Consider the following 16,185-nt stretch of genomic DNA (forward strand, 5'->3'; position numbering starts at 1 on the left):
TCCCTCCCCCAAAAAGAGAATGGTCTCACCTTTTTATAGTCATTGTGGTAATGGGCCATTTTCTCTTGGCCTTCAACTTCAAATTCAGTTTCAAGAGTGAAAAAGAATAGTTTGGGCAAAACAGATGTTTTCTAACATTTTTTATCTGACCTGAAGGGTGAGCAGTCAATATGTTTACCTGGTTGCATTAAAACCAATCGGACACCAAGGCCTCTTGGGAAACGAAAGGACCACGCTGAGTGGCTAAAACCAGAGGTGGAGACAATATGTAAACATCTTTGGTGAAATACAATTAAATTTGTTCTGACTTTGAGGCAACCCTTTGAAGTACTTTAGGGAATGTTTACTTAAGACTGAGAGTATTAGAAGTGACAGATCCTAACTATTACTAAGACATAAGGTTTTGTCATTTCTGCTCAATGAGTCAACGACAAGCATTTGCTTTCACTCCTGGGCCATCATGAGGGAAAAACATGAAATATATTTAATTCAACATCTACTGATCAACATGGAGTTCCCCTGCCCACTGAACTTCCTACTATATGATGTTCACTCCAAAGAGTTAACTATATATCCCGCTTTTCTCTCCAGAACTTTTGATGACTTTGCAAACCAGTCAACAATTCAGCACCAAAGCCTCCAGAGTCACGCTGGCCTGTTGTGACAGGACCACACAATGACATGAAGTTCACCCTGTCCTGAAAATGCCCAAACAGCGGTAACAGAGGTAAATGGAATCCCAACATCAGCACCAGCACGGACTGAGAGAGACCTGAGACTCGGAGTCCTCAGTCTCGGGGGCAGGTTTCCCGCTGTGGCACGGCGTGAAGGTGGCAGATAAAAAAATGACAGCAAGACCTCGGAGAACAGCCCTTGCTTTGCTCTTCTTTAGCCTCTTTGGGGTCCTGGAGGCAACAACAATATCGTGCAGGAATGAAGAAGGCAAAGCTGTGGATTGGTAGGTAAATGCAATGTGCGGATTGGTGCATGCAGCTAGAAAGCCAGAGTATCTGAGGCAAAGCGGCTCACTGTAAAGTTCCAAAGGAGTCTTCCACCCTGCCTCTCCCTTTTAAAAAGAGAGGAAATTAAAGTGTGTAAATGGGCCAAATATCCAAATAGCGGCAGGCTCCTGAGTGGGGGAGCTTCCCCACTGAGAAAGAGCGCAGCAGCCCCTCGTGAACCTGATTTGCTGGTCCCAGAGGGGCACGGCTGGTGGCCACAGAGGTGGGGGAGGACTGACAGCCTCTCTTGGTTGGCAGTTTCCTTTCATTGCATTGTGCCTTTCTTAACAGAACCCTTCCAACATCCTTTTAGAGATTGACAAAGGAGAGAAGGCAGATTACTTTTTGTCTGACATGGGAGCTTGCTCTTCCCCTTATGAGAAGGAGAAAGAGGGCTTGATCGAACACAGCACTGTTGGGGTAACCTTGTTTATTAGGCAGCACAGGGCAGCTGTTGGAGTGGGTACTAGGTCACTGGCCTCCTTCACAGTGTCAGAGAGACTAAGCACAGCATCACATCATGGTCATGGATTCTTCTAAAGCTTTGATCACCTTTTCACTCTTTAATTAAGGTGTTTAGTTTTGACATTATGGTCGGGATCAAGCTTTGCGTAAACTTCAGGCTAGAGAACACAGATACACTCACTCAGTCTCTCAGCAAACAGTTCCCGAGCACATGCCAGGCCCTGTGCTGAGTTTTGAAAATACAGATATGAACAAAACGTGGTTCTTGCCCTCCAGGAGCTCAATTATGGGGTGAGGGCATAGATGGGGCCATTGGGGAGCAGAGAGCCCAAAAAGCTTCTCTGAGGGAGTAGTTTTGAGCTAAGTTTTAAGAACAAAGGTGAGCTGCTCAGAAAAACCAGGGAGCTGCAAGGGCATCCCAGGCCCAGGAGGGAGCAGTGAGGAGATGATACAGGGGCAAAAAGGCAAAAAGCCACAGAGAGGGCATGGCAGCAGTTCAGTGTTGTTGGTGCTTCAGGAGAACGTAGGGAGATGGCGAGAGGGAAGCTCAGCAGGAGGCAATGGCCAGGTCATGAAAGGCTTCGTGTGCTGGGCTTCAGAGTCCACACTCGACCCTCAAAGGGAGCTACTAAAGACCTTCAAGCAGGGATGTGATGTGGTCAGGTTCATATCTGAGAAAGCCCACTGGCGGTACTCTGAAGGCCAGCTGAACGGAGACCAGTCTAGCTAGAGTCATGGAGACCACGAAGACTCACATTATGGTCAAGGCAATGTGTGGACCCACGTCAGAGAAATGGTAGTCAAATTAGAGAGGAAGGAACACTCTGAGAAAACTTGCCCACAAATGGGCTGAGGGTTGTAGGAGAGAGGGAGAAGTTAAGAAAGACTTCTATATTGCTGGCTTCTCTGACCATACAGATAGATGTGTTCCCTAGCTGCAGAGAAGAGCAGAGTTGGAGCAAAATATTAGAAACTTGGTTTCAAAAATATGGAGCTGGAGGTCTCTGGGACATGTATGCATGTAGACTTCTCTGGACCTCAGCAGAGAGGTCTGGGCTACAAACAGATTCAGGAGTCTTCAGAATATAACTGGAAATGGTTACCCCCCCAAAAATGCTTAAAAGCATGAGTTCTCATCTGGTATGTTGTTACACTGAGAGTTCTCCAGGCCTTCAGTGGTGGGCCACCACCGTGTGATTGACACATAAAATGTATTTTTGCCACAACTTAATGAACATCTTACTTAGCAATACCCGTCAGAGGGAATGCTGAACTGAGCAGACAGGGAGGCAGCCTCCAGGGGCTACAACTCACCGTGAGAGTCAAAGGGCGGAGCAACATCAGGCCCGCAGCAAAGAATAATCTCAGGTTTCCTGCCACATGTGAGGACCCTGTCCTGAGAGTAAGAACGCATGCGCAGGGCAGGAAAGAGCGCGTGTAAATAGAAGTGAGCGTAGAATGTGAAGCTTTTACGGGCAGTGTGAGACACTGGCATGTGGCAATAGTGAAATGCATTAGAAGGTTTGCTTCATTGTATTTGACAGCTCATTGTGGGATTTTTGCTATTAGAGAGTATTTGGCTAGACCCGGGTGACTTTGCCCCCTGGGGACTTTCAACATTGGAAACATTTTTGATTGGCACAGCTGAGGAGTACTACTGTCGTCTAATAGGTAGAGGTCAGGGAGGCTGCGATGCCCAGTACAGCCCCCCACGGCAAAGCATGATCTGGCCTGAAATGTGAACAGAGCACATTGAGAAACCCTGGGCTACATGATCCAACCACCTCTCCTCCCTGTGAAGTACCTGATGAAGATATACAAACAGGAGATAAGAGTAAAGAAGGCAAAATGCTTACTTGATTGGCTGGTCTTGGCCCTGAATCCTCAATGCAGGGCAGTCTGATAAACAGCTGAAGAATGTGGCCTAGGCCAGAGGCTCAAGGGAGACGCCATCTACTCTGCCTGCCAGACCCAAATCTCCGACCCAGCCAGCTAGCTACAAAGAGATGAGCATGCCAAGCACTTGGGGCAGAAGAGAAAAACACATCCAAGGCCTTTGCAGTCCAGCCCTGGGCTTTGGCCTCTCCCTAATACAGCCATAAGGACCGTGGAAACAGAAGAGAGCCACGGTCAATGGGTACAATTCATACATGGGTTTCCCCTACAGGGACCCTCCCCACCGGACTGGTTACTCTCTCGAGACATATCCTGTCAGATTCACATTCCTTCTCTGGGAAGGAGCAAAGCTAAAGGTGAGAATAGAGGCAGAAAGCTGGAGCAAGTCCCTTTCCTTAGGCTTAGGAAACACAAGTGAAATGATATGTTTAGGTGCTTAACACCAGGGGAGCAGTCAATAAACGTTAGTAATTTGTAATTATTTCCTTTGTTAGGTTTATCTTTTACAAGTTACCTAAAAGGCAAGACAAGGAAAGCAGACAGACTGGGTTAGAGTCCCTATACCTAGACTCTACAACCAGAAGCTGGAGGAGGAGTAAGCAGCTCATGAACACCACCAAGAGTGTGTTGGGAAGGACATTACGACAGCTATATGAAGCTGACGCCTCCAAGGTAAGCTATAGTTAATCATTCATCTGAATCATATGAAATGCGTGAAACAGAATCTAAAGCTTCCAAAAGATTTTAACGGCTAACTTACCAAACCCCCAATCCTAGCAACTTGAAGTAAGCCAGCGCAGAATCTGAATCAATCTAAAACCTTAAGGCATATGTCATCAGACTCTACAGCAATGCCAAATTATTGGCACATTCAGCACTATATCCAATAGTATCGCTGGGTAAGGTGTGAACTAATTACATATGGAAGCCTTCTGGCTGCCAGACTCTGCCAATTCACTCAGTACTTGCTATCTTATCCCTCTGACAGAAATAGAAAGGAACCCCCTCCTGTTATAATGCAATAGAGACCTGCAGTCAATATGCCATGAGGGATGGATTCCTGATGCTATGGTGGGGCTGAGTGGTGGTGGCCCACATAAAGGGTTCCACTTGGTCTTCCTTTTAACTTATCATTTTCCGAATAGTAGGTTGAGAGCTAGGGCCCTAGTGCAAGGCCCAGAACCAACTTGCCTGAATGGAGACTAAACCTGCTATCTGGACTTGATCAGGCAATGAGCTAACCAGCCAAAAAGACACAGGTAAGTAGGCTGCTGGCTCACTGTGGGCAGTCTCCCAAAGTTCCAGGCACCATCTGCTGTTCAGTGACAAGATACTGCTTTCCAACCAGCGGTGACAAATAAAATCAAACAATAATATTCAGTTGCATGCACGGATGCATTCCTAACACTTATAGAGAAGTCAATGTGTATAAATAACTCAGCACTTACAGTGTACTGGGCCTTTCTATAGGTCAGTAAATCTAATCCCCACAATACTGTGTTAGACCCTACCACTATGGTACATGTATATGTGAGTATTTACTTAAAACATGCAGAGAGCCGTCCCTGTGTGGGCTAATACTCACTTTATTCACCTGCCATTAAGACCAGCCTTCAGAGCCAAATTACAAAGTAAGAATTTATTTGTAAGGTGCACCAAGGACGGTTCTAGGTGCTTTTTAAAATTATTGAATCCCAGCAGCAACCCTGTTTTCAATTAATAGATTATTATGTAAAGTCAAAACTGCCTTCTTTCCAAGGTTGGGGATGGAGGCTGGGGGCATAACCCATCAGTGAGAAAATCAACACTTCTACTGTTCCCTTCCCCACTGGGGAGAGAAAGGAAAGAGCAACATGGTAGAGCCTCTGTCATTTACCTTACTTGGGGCAGATGGTTCTTACTTTGGCAGAGTATAATAATGATCTTTGGAGGCACAACACTAGCCCCAGAGCCTAGGAGGGCAAGAGAGCCAAACTGCTCTGCAAAATAGAAAAGAGTAGATGAGAGCTAGGAATTAGAAAGTGTAAGAAACACGGAGGGAGACCGGGAGCAAGCCGGTGTAATGATGTAAAACCATTCAATGTTTTGTAGCCTCAGTAAAACCTGCTCCTACACAAGACCTTGAGTGATGGATTCAGGAAAGAAAATGACAGTAAAGGGGTTGATTTCCCTGTCTGATTGGCATAGAGCCAAAAGAAGAAGAGCAACAATAGTGGGTGACATCCCAGGGAGACGGGGTGTTCTTTGGAAGCTGGAATTCTGTGCCAGGCGTGATGGTGAGACATAACTCCCCCACCTCCCAACCTGGAATTCTAACAGAAAGCAGAATGCAAGATCAGACCAACTGGTTTTAAATCTCAATTGTCAAGTTGACCTCGGCCAATATCTCAGTTATATTTGGAGTTGTTTCCCTTCTTCTGCCTTTGTCAATAAGAACCTTCCATACACCTTCATAGTAACACTTATCAAACTATATTTGTAGTTGCCTGTACTTTCCTGTCTATATTCCCTGCTAGACTAGGGGCCAAGACTGTGCCAGTCTTGTCCAACATCCAGTAGTCAAAATAATACCCAGCCTAGGTGTTAAAGAAATAAAGCTGTCCAGAGGCACATGCGTAGGCCTACCTACTCTTAAGTCCATGGTCTTTCCCCTTTATCAGAGAGCCTCCCTTCACTAGGGCTACATCCCATTTAACCTTAGCTTACTGTTACCCTCCTGGTTAGAATAATACACTTCATCTATTATAAGAATAAAGCTCCTCCGGAATCTTCCCAGAGCCCCTTCACATTGCATACCAAAGGCACACAATGGCCTCCTGACCACATTCAACGCCAGCTCATTGAATCACTAACTGTCAGAGTCCTCCGGCAGAGGACCTGAACGCCAACAGTAGCTATGGTCAATTGTGGAAACTGAGGGTAAGGAGACAGCTTCTTTTCCTGGATATTCATAAATATAGTAGCCAGGAATGCTTCACAGACTATATGGTGCATTTAAAAAAAAAGTTTTTAGATTACATCAAATAATGAAGCAACTGTAAGTGACTCCGTTATTGACTTTTTTTCTGAGAGAAAAGGAGGAGCCTTTTTTTTTTTTATAGGAGCTGGGTTGTTCTTTCTTGCTTTTAATTACATCCCCAGATTTTTTTAAATATCAACATTATTGGCTTGAATAAGAATCGCTGCATCATGACACAAATGAAATGGAACCACACAGAACAAATATAAGCACGTTTCCAAAACATGACATAAGAGATACCACCAGAATAATACCTTCATTTTTACTCAGAGATTTGGCCAACTGTTTAGAAAATTTACTCATATTTCGACTTACCAGAGGAAATCCAATATCACACACTCAACTTCACCACTTTTTCTAAGCAGAAAGTATCAGGCAAGAAAGGTGAAGTGACACTGAGAAATGGATTGAAGGGAAATCCTCCCCTATAGGGAAGTAGTGGGAACAGAGAATGAGGAATCCTGATTAAACACAAAACTATGACCAAGCGGTGAAGCACAACATAGGCAGAGGAACCCCAAAAGACCCTGACAGCCAGTTCCACATTGTGCCTCTAATATCAGTGGAAGAAACCCAGGTGTAATCCTTGGCTGGTTGTTCCTACTTCAGTTCCTGAACAAATATTTAAGTACTCCTTTATTATACACCAGTTGCCAAATGAGAAACGCGGGTCCAAAACAACCAAGAGAAATAGGAATATTGCCCGTGCATGCACATCACAATGCATAGGGTCCCTGTCACGTGAGACGAAGCCATACATGGTTGAGAATTGACTTCCGGTTCCCTGTCTTGCATGGCTCAAAATTCACATTGATGGGGAAGCTGCCTATTAGGAGAATGGATGACTTCTCAAGTGTATTAATGAAAGCTTTGTACTGCAGTCTGGGCGGCTGGTAGAAATGTGAGCATTTATGAGCGTAAGATTTACACCATTATAACCCTAATGTATTCCTGCAGAATAATAACACAGCCTATCTACTATACAATGATGGGGTCCCTACCTCTGTGAATTACAGCAGAAAGTATGGACACACTAAAGGTATGACAAAAGCTGTTAGGTTTCTCTTTCCTCCTGGAAATCAACATTCTCTTAAATGTTCTGTCTTGAATATTCTTATATTCCACGCTAAAAAGATAGCTTTTCTTTTTAATGGTTTGAGTTATCAAAATGCATGATTTCTATATCACAGGTTATAATTACATCATTTGACTTGGAAATCTCCTTTTCACAAATTCCATTTTATTTCTTAACATTTAAAAATACATGCTTTATAGGAGAAATCCAAGTACTGACTACTGGGAATACCAACCAGTCTATCTATGTGTGTGTTGTGTGTGTGTGTGTTTGTGTGTGTGTATGCACACATTTCAGTCAGATTCATTGGGGTATAATTTACATAGAATAAAATTCATTCTTCTTAGTGTAGAGTTCCTTTTGAAATAAATATTTTTGAAAAGTATTTTAAATAGATTTTTTATATTGTAATTTTGTTACATATATTATAATTTTTATTACAGGAAATTTTATTTTTCTATTTATAAACTATATACATATATATATTATTTAAAAATTCAAAATGCCAAGCCAACAAAATATCTGTAATCCTAGGACCCACTAGATAATCACAATAATCCTTTCTACTTACTTTTTCTATAGTATGTATTTTAAAACATTTTTATAAAACCATTGTAATGACTATTTTCAACCGCTTTTCAACTTAATACATCATGAATAATTTCCCATGGCAACAAGTATTTTTCAGAAAGTCCCAAACACAAATGCCTTCAGGGACAGGCAAATGGACGTCAGCAAGCCGGGTGGGCTGAACTAGCAGGTCACTGAAGAACTGGAGGGTGCATACTTTGTCAAGAGGCAGATAGTATTCAACTTGCCTTTTAGGGATGCAATTTTTCAGGAGATGTTGAAAATTAGTATTTGTGGAAAATTTTCCCAGTGTTTAAATGTTGGCAATGAACTCAAAGTTACTCTGTAAGCATAATAATATGTATCTGCAGGCTAGATTTGACCAGTAGGCTGCCACTTTGCAACCTCTGATTAAGAATATAATTTGTAATGGCTGTCAAATGTCATGAGCATTGAAAGCTTTTGATTTAGCCAAGTTGCCTTCCTGATGGTCCTATTAGCATGGAATTCAGCAATTTTTATAATACACCACATTCTCCAACCTCTCCTCCAACAACCCTCAACCACCATTCTCACTCCACCCTGTTAGTTGCTAAAAGGGTTTGGGAAAAAGACTGGAAAGGGAATGAGACCCCATGTCCAGAGGGGGTGTTCTCTTTGTCAACAGGTGCCTGACATCCTGTGGCATTAGTACCAGGGGGTTAGGATTTCAGGCAAACAGCACACTCATCTGGGCAGAAGAGAGCCTCTGAAGGTCATCCAGCTCTTTTAGGGAACAGGACTTTGGACATTTTCCCCCTGGACACAGGGAATAGTTCTATATCCACTGAGAGACCAATAGTGTTCTTTCCTAAAGTGTGTCCTTTGCAAAAGAAATAACTGGCAGGCATTTGGTTTCCACTCTAACAATAAGACAAACATGAATACTTTATATTTGCATGGTCATATGCAAACTGGAAAGTCTAGTCAGCATACCAAAACTATCCCAATTTATTTATAAACACAGAAATAGTCACAGATGCCTGTTGGATAGGATTCCTTTTGCCATGTCACAAGATGATGAAAATCTTTCTGTTTCCTTCCTTTCCAGTTTTCATGTTATTTTGCTCTAGAAATCTTCACTAAACACAATTAACTGGGCTGTTTTGGCATGGCTTCTCTTTTAATTCTCTTTGCCTCTTGTTTCTGGGCTTGTGGAATTGACTGGTCTTCTACACATAAGCAAGCATCAGTTTCTTACAACAAATTACCACAGGTACATTTCTCCACTTGATATTTTTCTCTTTCAGCTCTTTTTTAGCCAGCTTTTGAAAATAGCTTAGCTGCTTAGCAGTAAAGAGACTCGTTATCTGAAGCTTGCCAGGTGACTATATAGTTTAACAAGGTCAAATTCCAATTTAGCAAATTTGCATTCTGCCAAAACAAATTCTCCTTATGATTACAACATGAAATTCCTCTTAACTCTTCACAGGGTAGCTGCCCTGGCTCTCTTTTTGGTGGCTTATTATCAGTAATGGGGCAATGTGATGTGTGCCTGAATTGGTTTTGAAATCTTTGAAAAACAAGCATAATCTTTGTGACTTTTAACGGAATAAAACATTGGCCTGAAATATAAATGGGCTTAAATGTTGCAGCTTTGAGCCCTATTGTTGAATGTAGATTTGTTTTTCTAATGTATCTGTATTAACTGTATTTTTGGTAGGCTTACTGCTGTGGAACAGAGTCCAGGGAATCTGGCTGATTCATTCTATTCCCCGGTTTCCTCCAACTCCTGAAGAAGGCTATGATTATCCACCCACAGGAAGAAGACATGGACAAACTGGCATCTGCATAACTTTTAAGTATAACCAGTATGAAGCAATAGGTAACACTAGAATGTGTTAAAAAAGAGATAGCAACGTTAAAGAAAGGATTTGGAAATGTATCATCTATTTCTCTATTTCTCTATTCATTAACACTCTGATACCTAGATTCTATTAGATTCTAATATTGGCGTTGCCATGGTGAGACCTTGAACAGGTTCACTTACTAGCCCTTTGTTTAGCCACCGATGAAGTCTTTGAAATTGATCAGGGGTAGTATTTTCAAATGTCTGCAGTGGCCAGGCAGGTAATGAAAATGGGTGAAACAGACAAACAACGCCACATGGGCAGTGGGGACAGTGACAAACTGGGGTGTTGACTCTCCCCTCAAAAGCCTCAGCTCTGCCATGTGGCTCTGCAGAAAAGCAGACCTAATGGTATCAGATCTCTATATTTTTCAAGAGGAACTAGGAATCTAGGGATGGGAGGGTGGGAGAGAGTCGGAAGAAAAGTATGGTCTCAATCTTATTTAAAAAAATAATTGTGCAGATTACATGTTGCTTGCAGACCACCAACTTGACAGCTCCAAGCTGCGTGATCTTCCTTTGAGATCCCAAGCTCAAGCAGCCAAAAATGCTTGGATTTGGAAAACTATGGTGGGGGAGAAGGAGAAGTAGGAACGCTGTTTTACCAATCTCTTTTTACTGAGGATGCTGCTAAATCGTAGTAAAGAGTGATTTACCTTTAAGTATAGGAGATTTAGAATATGTTTTTCATTAAATTTCTACCTTATGGCAAGGATTACTGAGGCTCTCACCCAAGTTAAGCCCTAGTTTAACTAATTGAGTTCCCGTAATGATTATAGAGATGAGTAGCATAGAGATTAGGTGTACATGCTGATGAGTTGACCATTCTTTAAGCTGGATGATCAGTGCACGGGAGTTCTCTACTTTTGTATATGTACATATTTGAGAAAGGAACATATGAGCTCCAATGCCAGACTGCCTGGATTTGAATATCAACGCCATCAGTTACAAGCTTTATAACCCTGTGCATGTGACATAAATTCTCCATTAATTCAACTGTAAAATGAAGATAATGATAAAAGAACTTACTTAATAATATGATTATTGTTAGGATTGAATTAGTACACCCATGTAAAACCCATAGAACAGTGCCTGGAAAGTAGGAAGTACTCAATAGGTGTCAACTATTTTAACCAAGAGTCATTTGAAAGCTATTGGTTTAAAGAAGGGGCTATTGTTGTTTTTGTTTGTTGGTTTTCTTTTTTTGCTTTGTTTTTTAATTCACAATAAGATCTATAATATCAACAAGAATTTCCATCTGTGTCCTAATTCTCAACTTTTCTTTCTGTTTCTTGATCCAGATTCTCAGCTCTTGGTCTATAACCCAAACATTTATAGCTGTTCCATCCCAGCCATCTTTCACCAGGAGCTCGTTCACATGCCCCAGCTGTGTACTGGGTCCAGCTCATCAGAGATCCCTGGCCGGCACCTCACTGCACTTCAGTCAGCCCAGGGCCAAAAATTCCTCCATTTTGCAAAGTCTGATTTCTTCATTGATGGTATGAAAGATCATGATCCAACCATACGTAACTCTGCTGTTGGACTCACTTTGGATTGTACAGAGGAAATATTCTGATTATTCAGGGATAGGGAAGTAGAAGGGAAGGGAGGAAATAGGAAGGAAAGGGAAAAGGGAAGTTGGATCAGTTCAAACATTTGCCTGCTCTGCTTGAATAGCACAATTGCTGATCCAACGGCCAAAGTATCTCACCATCATCCAGCCAGGGGCCAGTGAAAACTCAGTCTCCAGCCTCGGTTGGGCACAGGACCACAGCTGTCTCCTTTTTTTCCATTCCCTAAGCAGCTATTTTAAGCCTTCTTTACTCTCAAGTCCTTTACATTACCCTGACACCTGATTCTCAGCCTCACTTTTTCCTTCATAGAGAGAACAGATATCACCAAGGAGAAACCACTTCAAGGACAAACCCCACCCAAAACAGTAGGAGGTTCCTCAAAAAATTAAAAATAGAAATATCACATGATCCTATAATTCCACTACTGGGTATTTACACAAAGAAAACAAAAACACTAATTCAGAAAGATATATGCAGCCCTATGTTTATTGCAGCATTATTTACAGTAGCTAAGATATGGAAGCAACCGAAGTGTTCATCAATAGATGAATGAATAAAGAAGATGTAGTGTATGTATACACAATGGAATATTACTGAGCCATTAAAAAGAATGAGATCTTACCATTTGTGACAAAATGGATGGACCTAGAGGGTATTATGCTAAGTGAAATAAGTCAAACAGAGGAAGACAATGATTTCACTTATATGTAGAATTGAAAAAAAAAATGAACAAACACCCCTCCCAAAAAAAGCAGAAATGGACCCATAAATACATAGAACAAACTGATGATTCCCAGAGGGGAGTGAGTGGAGGGATGGGCAAAATGGGTGAAGGGGAGTGGGAGGTACAGGCTTCCAGTTATGGAATGAATAAGTCACAGGGATGAAAGGAGCAGCCTAGGGAAATAGTCGATGGTATTATAATAGCATTGTATGGTGCCAGATGAGAGCTCCACTGTGGTCAGCATAGCATGATGTACAGAGTTATCGAATCATTATGTTTTATGCCTGAAACTAATGTAATATTGTGTGTCAGCTATACTTCAATTTTTAAAACTAGCTAAAAAAAAAAAAAAAAGAACATACCCACTCTCAACAATCTTATCTGTTTCCGTTCCTTTTCACGAGTTTTCTCTCATCCCAACAGAAGAAGTGCACCCCTTGTGCCTTGGAACCCCTCCCAGCCTCAGAATACCTTGATTCATCCACCTGATCTGTTCTCCCTCTTCTATTTCAACAGACCCACTCTATAAGCTCTGTCCCCTTAGCGCACAAACATCCCTAAAAACCTTCCCTTAGTTCTAGATCCCCTTCTCTCTGTTTCTTCTTTTCTTCCAAATTTCTTTTTTAAAAAACTCTTCAGAACATTCACTTGCTCGATGCTCCTTCACTGCAGTCTTGAGCCTCTGTCTGTAGAGACTCCAATCTCTCCCCCGTCACCAATGACTCTCTTAGTTGACCTCACTGTCTTCCTTTCTTCCTTGCTTGCCTGCTTGCTTGCTTCCCTCCTTTTATATTAGATAAAATTTACCGAATGCCTACCACTTGCCAAGCCCTGTGTTAGGCACCAGACAGAGATCCACACATTAACAGGACAGAAATAGCCTCCACAGAATTTGGCACTGTTAAAACCTTTTCCTTCCTGAAACACTCCCCCTCCCTGATTTTGGGGAGTATATAGTCTCTTGGTCTTCTTACCACCTCTTGTAAGTCTCTTCTGCCTACTCCTTAGGTGACTGAGTTGCCATGGGGTCCTCTACTCTTCCTTATTTCATTCTACGTACTCACTCTAGGCTCTTCCAGCAAGGCTTCGGGTGATTCCCAAGACTAGATCTGCACCCCAGACCTCTGGACTGGCAGATGTATTCAACAGTGGGTGGGACATTTCTACTTGGAGGTGGCCCAGCCACCCCAAATTCAACCTGCCAAACTCATCATTATCCTCCACAAATCCACTATTTTCTTGTATTCTGCGTAGTCCACTGGGGACTCTAGATCCCTCCTTTTCCTCACCCGTCTATCAAGTCATCAAATTTAATCAGTTCCAGGTTCTTAGTAACAGTCACATTTATCTTTTCTTCTCCAAACTTTCTGCCACTGCCACAGTCCCACCTATGTTTATTGTCACAGTTATTGTGACAACCTGACGTTCTCCCTATCTCCAATCTAATGCACCTGTCTCAGCTCATCCTCCACATTGCCTCTCGATTGATATTTGTGATCATAAACCAGTTTCTATTAATTCTCCATTAACACTTCTTTAAAAACTCCCCCATTGAGGGGCGCCTGGGTGGCTCAGTTGTGTCTGACTCTTGATTTCAGCTCAGGTCATGATCTCAGGGTCATAGGATGGAGCCCTGCATTGGGCTCTGTGCTCAGAGCAGAGTCTGCTTCAGATTTTCTCTCTCCCTTTCACCCTCCCCTCTGCTCACTCTAAATAAATAAATAGCCCCATTGATTTCAGGAAAATCCAAACATTTTGACATGATTTGCAAAGATCCCTAGAAGCTGGCCCCTGGTTACTTCTCTAGCTTTATTCTTTCCGAAGATCTTTTCAGGACAAAAATATATATTGCTCTCGTTTGCGTGGAACAGAAGACATTTTTAAACACCAATGTCATCTTAGTAATAATGATAATAATTTTTATTTACATATCACTTTAGCACTTACAAAATGTTCTCCCATCCACTATCTCAATTATGTTGTTATTATTGTGCTTGTGACATCCACATATCAGGGGTGAATGATGATTTCCATTGCTGAGGATATTTTCAGGGACTTATCTAAGTATAAATACTAACCTCACTATCTTTCTGCCTGTAAACTCTAGACATCTTTGCAGCCTGGATGGCTCAACGTTTGAAGACACACTTGCTAACAGAAACTTGGCAGCGAAAGAGACAAGAGCTTCCTTCAAACTGCTCCCTTCCTTACCATGTCTACAATGTCAAAGCAATTAAGATATCTGGACAGTCTTATTTCAGTTCTTACCAGGATCATGCCAAATGGTGTGTTTCCCAAAAGAGGACCAAAAATCGCTGGACCTGTATTGGAGACCTAAATCGGAGCCCATACCAAGCCTTCAGAAGTGGAGGATTCATTTGTACCCAGAATCAGCATATTTACCATGCATTTCAAGGCCTGGTTTTATATTATGAGCACTGTAAGTAAACTTGGTGAAAGGACATATTTTCAAAGCTGACATTGGGTCTTCCCATACTAATCTTACAATCTTAGGCCATTCACTTGAACTCTCTGAGCTTTGGTTTTCTCACCTATGAAATGGAAATAATGTCTAGATGTGTTTAAGCATCTAGCGCAGAGCCTGCCAGAGTTGACACTTAAAAATACTGGTGGAATTTGAATATGAATCCCCCTACCAAGTTAGAAAAGACAAAAGAAAGTGCAGAAATGAGTAATATTTTTCAAAAAAAATTTTTAAGTCAGATTAGGAGAAAGAAGTAAAACAACCCACCAACTTGGGGGTAAATAAAGAAGAGTAACATAAAGAAGCCATAATCAAATCTAACAATCTTCATTCCAGTGTGTTTCATTTTGGGAGTTCTAATCACTAAATATAACTATGATATAAGTAAACAGTAAATAATAATATTAATTTATTATTAAATAATAAATTTGCATTAAGTACTAGTTGCTGAATAAAATTTGAAATATGGTTCCCAATTTCAAGAAAATTACAATCTAACAAAAGTAATCACAACAATAACTAAAGCCAGCACTTATTGAGCATTTACTATGTAGTTAACGGTCAACACATATTTTCTTATTTGATCTTCATAATGATACTATGCAGTGAGAATTATTATATCCCCATTTTACTGACAAGGAAACTGAAGCTTACAAAGCTTCAGTAACTTGCCCAATATTATAGAGGTCTATCTGACCTCTATAACTAAGGCTATGCTCTTTACTTCTTTTTCAAGAGACAATAAAAGAAAATGATGCGAAACAGGATAACATATATATGATGTCTTAATGCCAACCAAAACTCATGGGACATAATGGCACCTGTTCAATGAAAAGCAGAGAAAAAGTTGAATTTGTCTTCCTGTCAGAAGCAAAGATAAGCTAAGGGGATATTGAACACTAGCTAGCTAACTTACATGCTTGAATGTATGAAGAGGTCTGATCTTCACAGAGAGAATCTGAGCAAAAATAATTCCAATAAAATAGGATTAAAAGAAAAACTAAAAAGTACAAGATCCTGACTTTAAAGGTGAAGAGGGTCAGAACTTGATCCAATAGCACAAATACGAATGAATGAAAAGGAAAAAGAGAAAGCAAAGGTCAATTGAAGAAGAAATTTTATTGGGCTAAAAATACACACAGTAGGTATGAGCCTCCCCCAAAAGGTAAAACCAGACCTTCTAGAAAAATGGTTTTATCTCAAGCTCAACAGAAGAATCTGAACAAGAGTAGAATCAAAATCAGAATCCATAGAATAAAGAGTACAAGAATGTGACAGAGAGAAGAAAAAGAAGATGTTGGCCTACTGGCAATGCACATTGAGGATGTGCTTCCCAGTGAAGGGGTGAAGGGCAGTGCCTAGACCCTCCTTGAGGACAGAAAAAATGCTGGAAAGGAATTGAACAGCCCCGGGAGTTCAAGGATATCAAATACCGATCTTGAGAGGAAGGAATATACCTTGGTATTGTAGTTCCCTGTGATGGAGCTT

General features: G+C 41.4%; 2 protein-coding genes across 4 annotated transcripts in view; one reads left to right on the forward strand and one right to left on the reverse strand.

Moving 5' to 3' along the window:
* The window catches only part of LOC113935935 (uricase), a 34,525-nt gene extending 31,077 nt beyond the window's left edge, over positions 1 to 3,448 (reverse strand). For 2 of the 3 annotated variants that reach the window (XM_027618602.1, XM_027618621.1), the window contains exon 1: positions 30 to 143. In XM_027618602.1, coding sequence (XP_027474403.1) covers positions 30 to 59 — 30 coding nt within the window. In that variant the 5' untranslated portion in view covers positions 60 to 143. Of the gene's footprint in view, positions 1 to 29; positions 144 to 3,322 lie in introns of those variants that run through there. The other variant, XM_027618610.1, reaches the window with a different exon arrangement.
* DNASE2B (deoxyribonuclease 2 beta) lies at positions 408 to 14,660 on the forward strand. The gene is made up of 6 exons (XM_027618589.2): positions 408 to 958; positions 3,857 to 4,034; positions 7,339 to 7,420; positions 9,729 to 9,890; positions 11,216 to 11,413; positions 14,320 to 14,660. The coding sequence occupies exons 1-6, from the start codon at positions 846 to 848 to the stop codon at positions 14,658 to 14,660; spliced, it is 1,074 nt and encodes a 357-aa protein (XP_027474390.1). The 5' UTR covers positions 408 to 845.
* The last annotated feature ends 1,525 nt before the right edge of the window (positions 14,661 to 16,185 follow it).

The sequence above is a fragment of the Zalophus californianus genome, chromosome 4, assembly GCF_009762305.2.
Source record: "Zalophus californianus isolate mZalCal1 chromosome 4, mZalCal1.pri.v2, whole genome shotgun sequence".
Classification (NCBI taxonomy): Eukaryota; Metazoa; Chordata; class Mammalia; order Carnivora; family Otariidae; genus Zalophus; species Zalophus californianus.

Bases quoted from the DNA above. Each gene is read 5' to 3' on its own strand.
- DNASE2B (XM_027618589.2), top strand. From the start codon at position 846: ATGACAGCAAGACCTCGGAGAACAGCCCTTGCTTTGCTCTTCTTTAGC. The intron at 4,035-7,338 runs GTAAGCTATAGT...GTATTCCTGCAG, and splicing joins ATGAAGCTGACGCCTCCAAG to AATAATAACACAGCCTATCT. The intron at 11,414-14,319 runs GTATGAAAGATC...TGTAAACTCTAG, and splicing joins GTCTGATTTCTTCATTGATG to ACATCTTTGCAGCCTGGATG.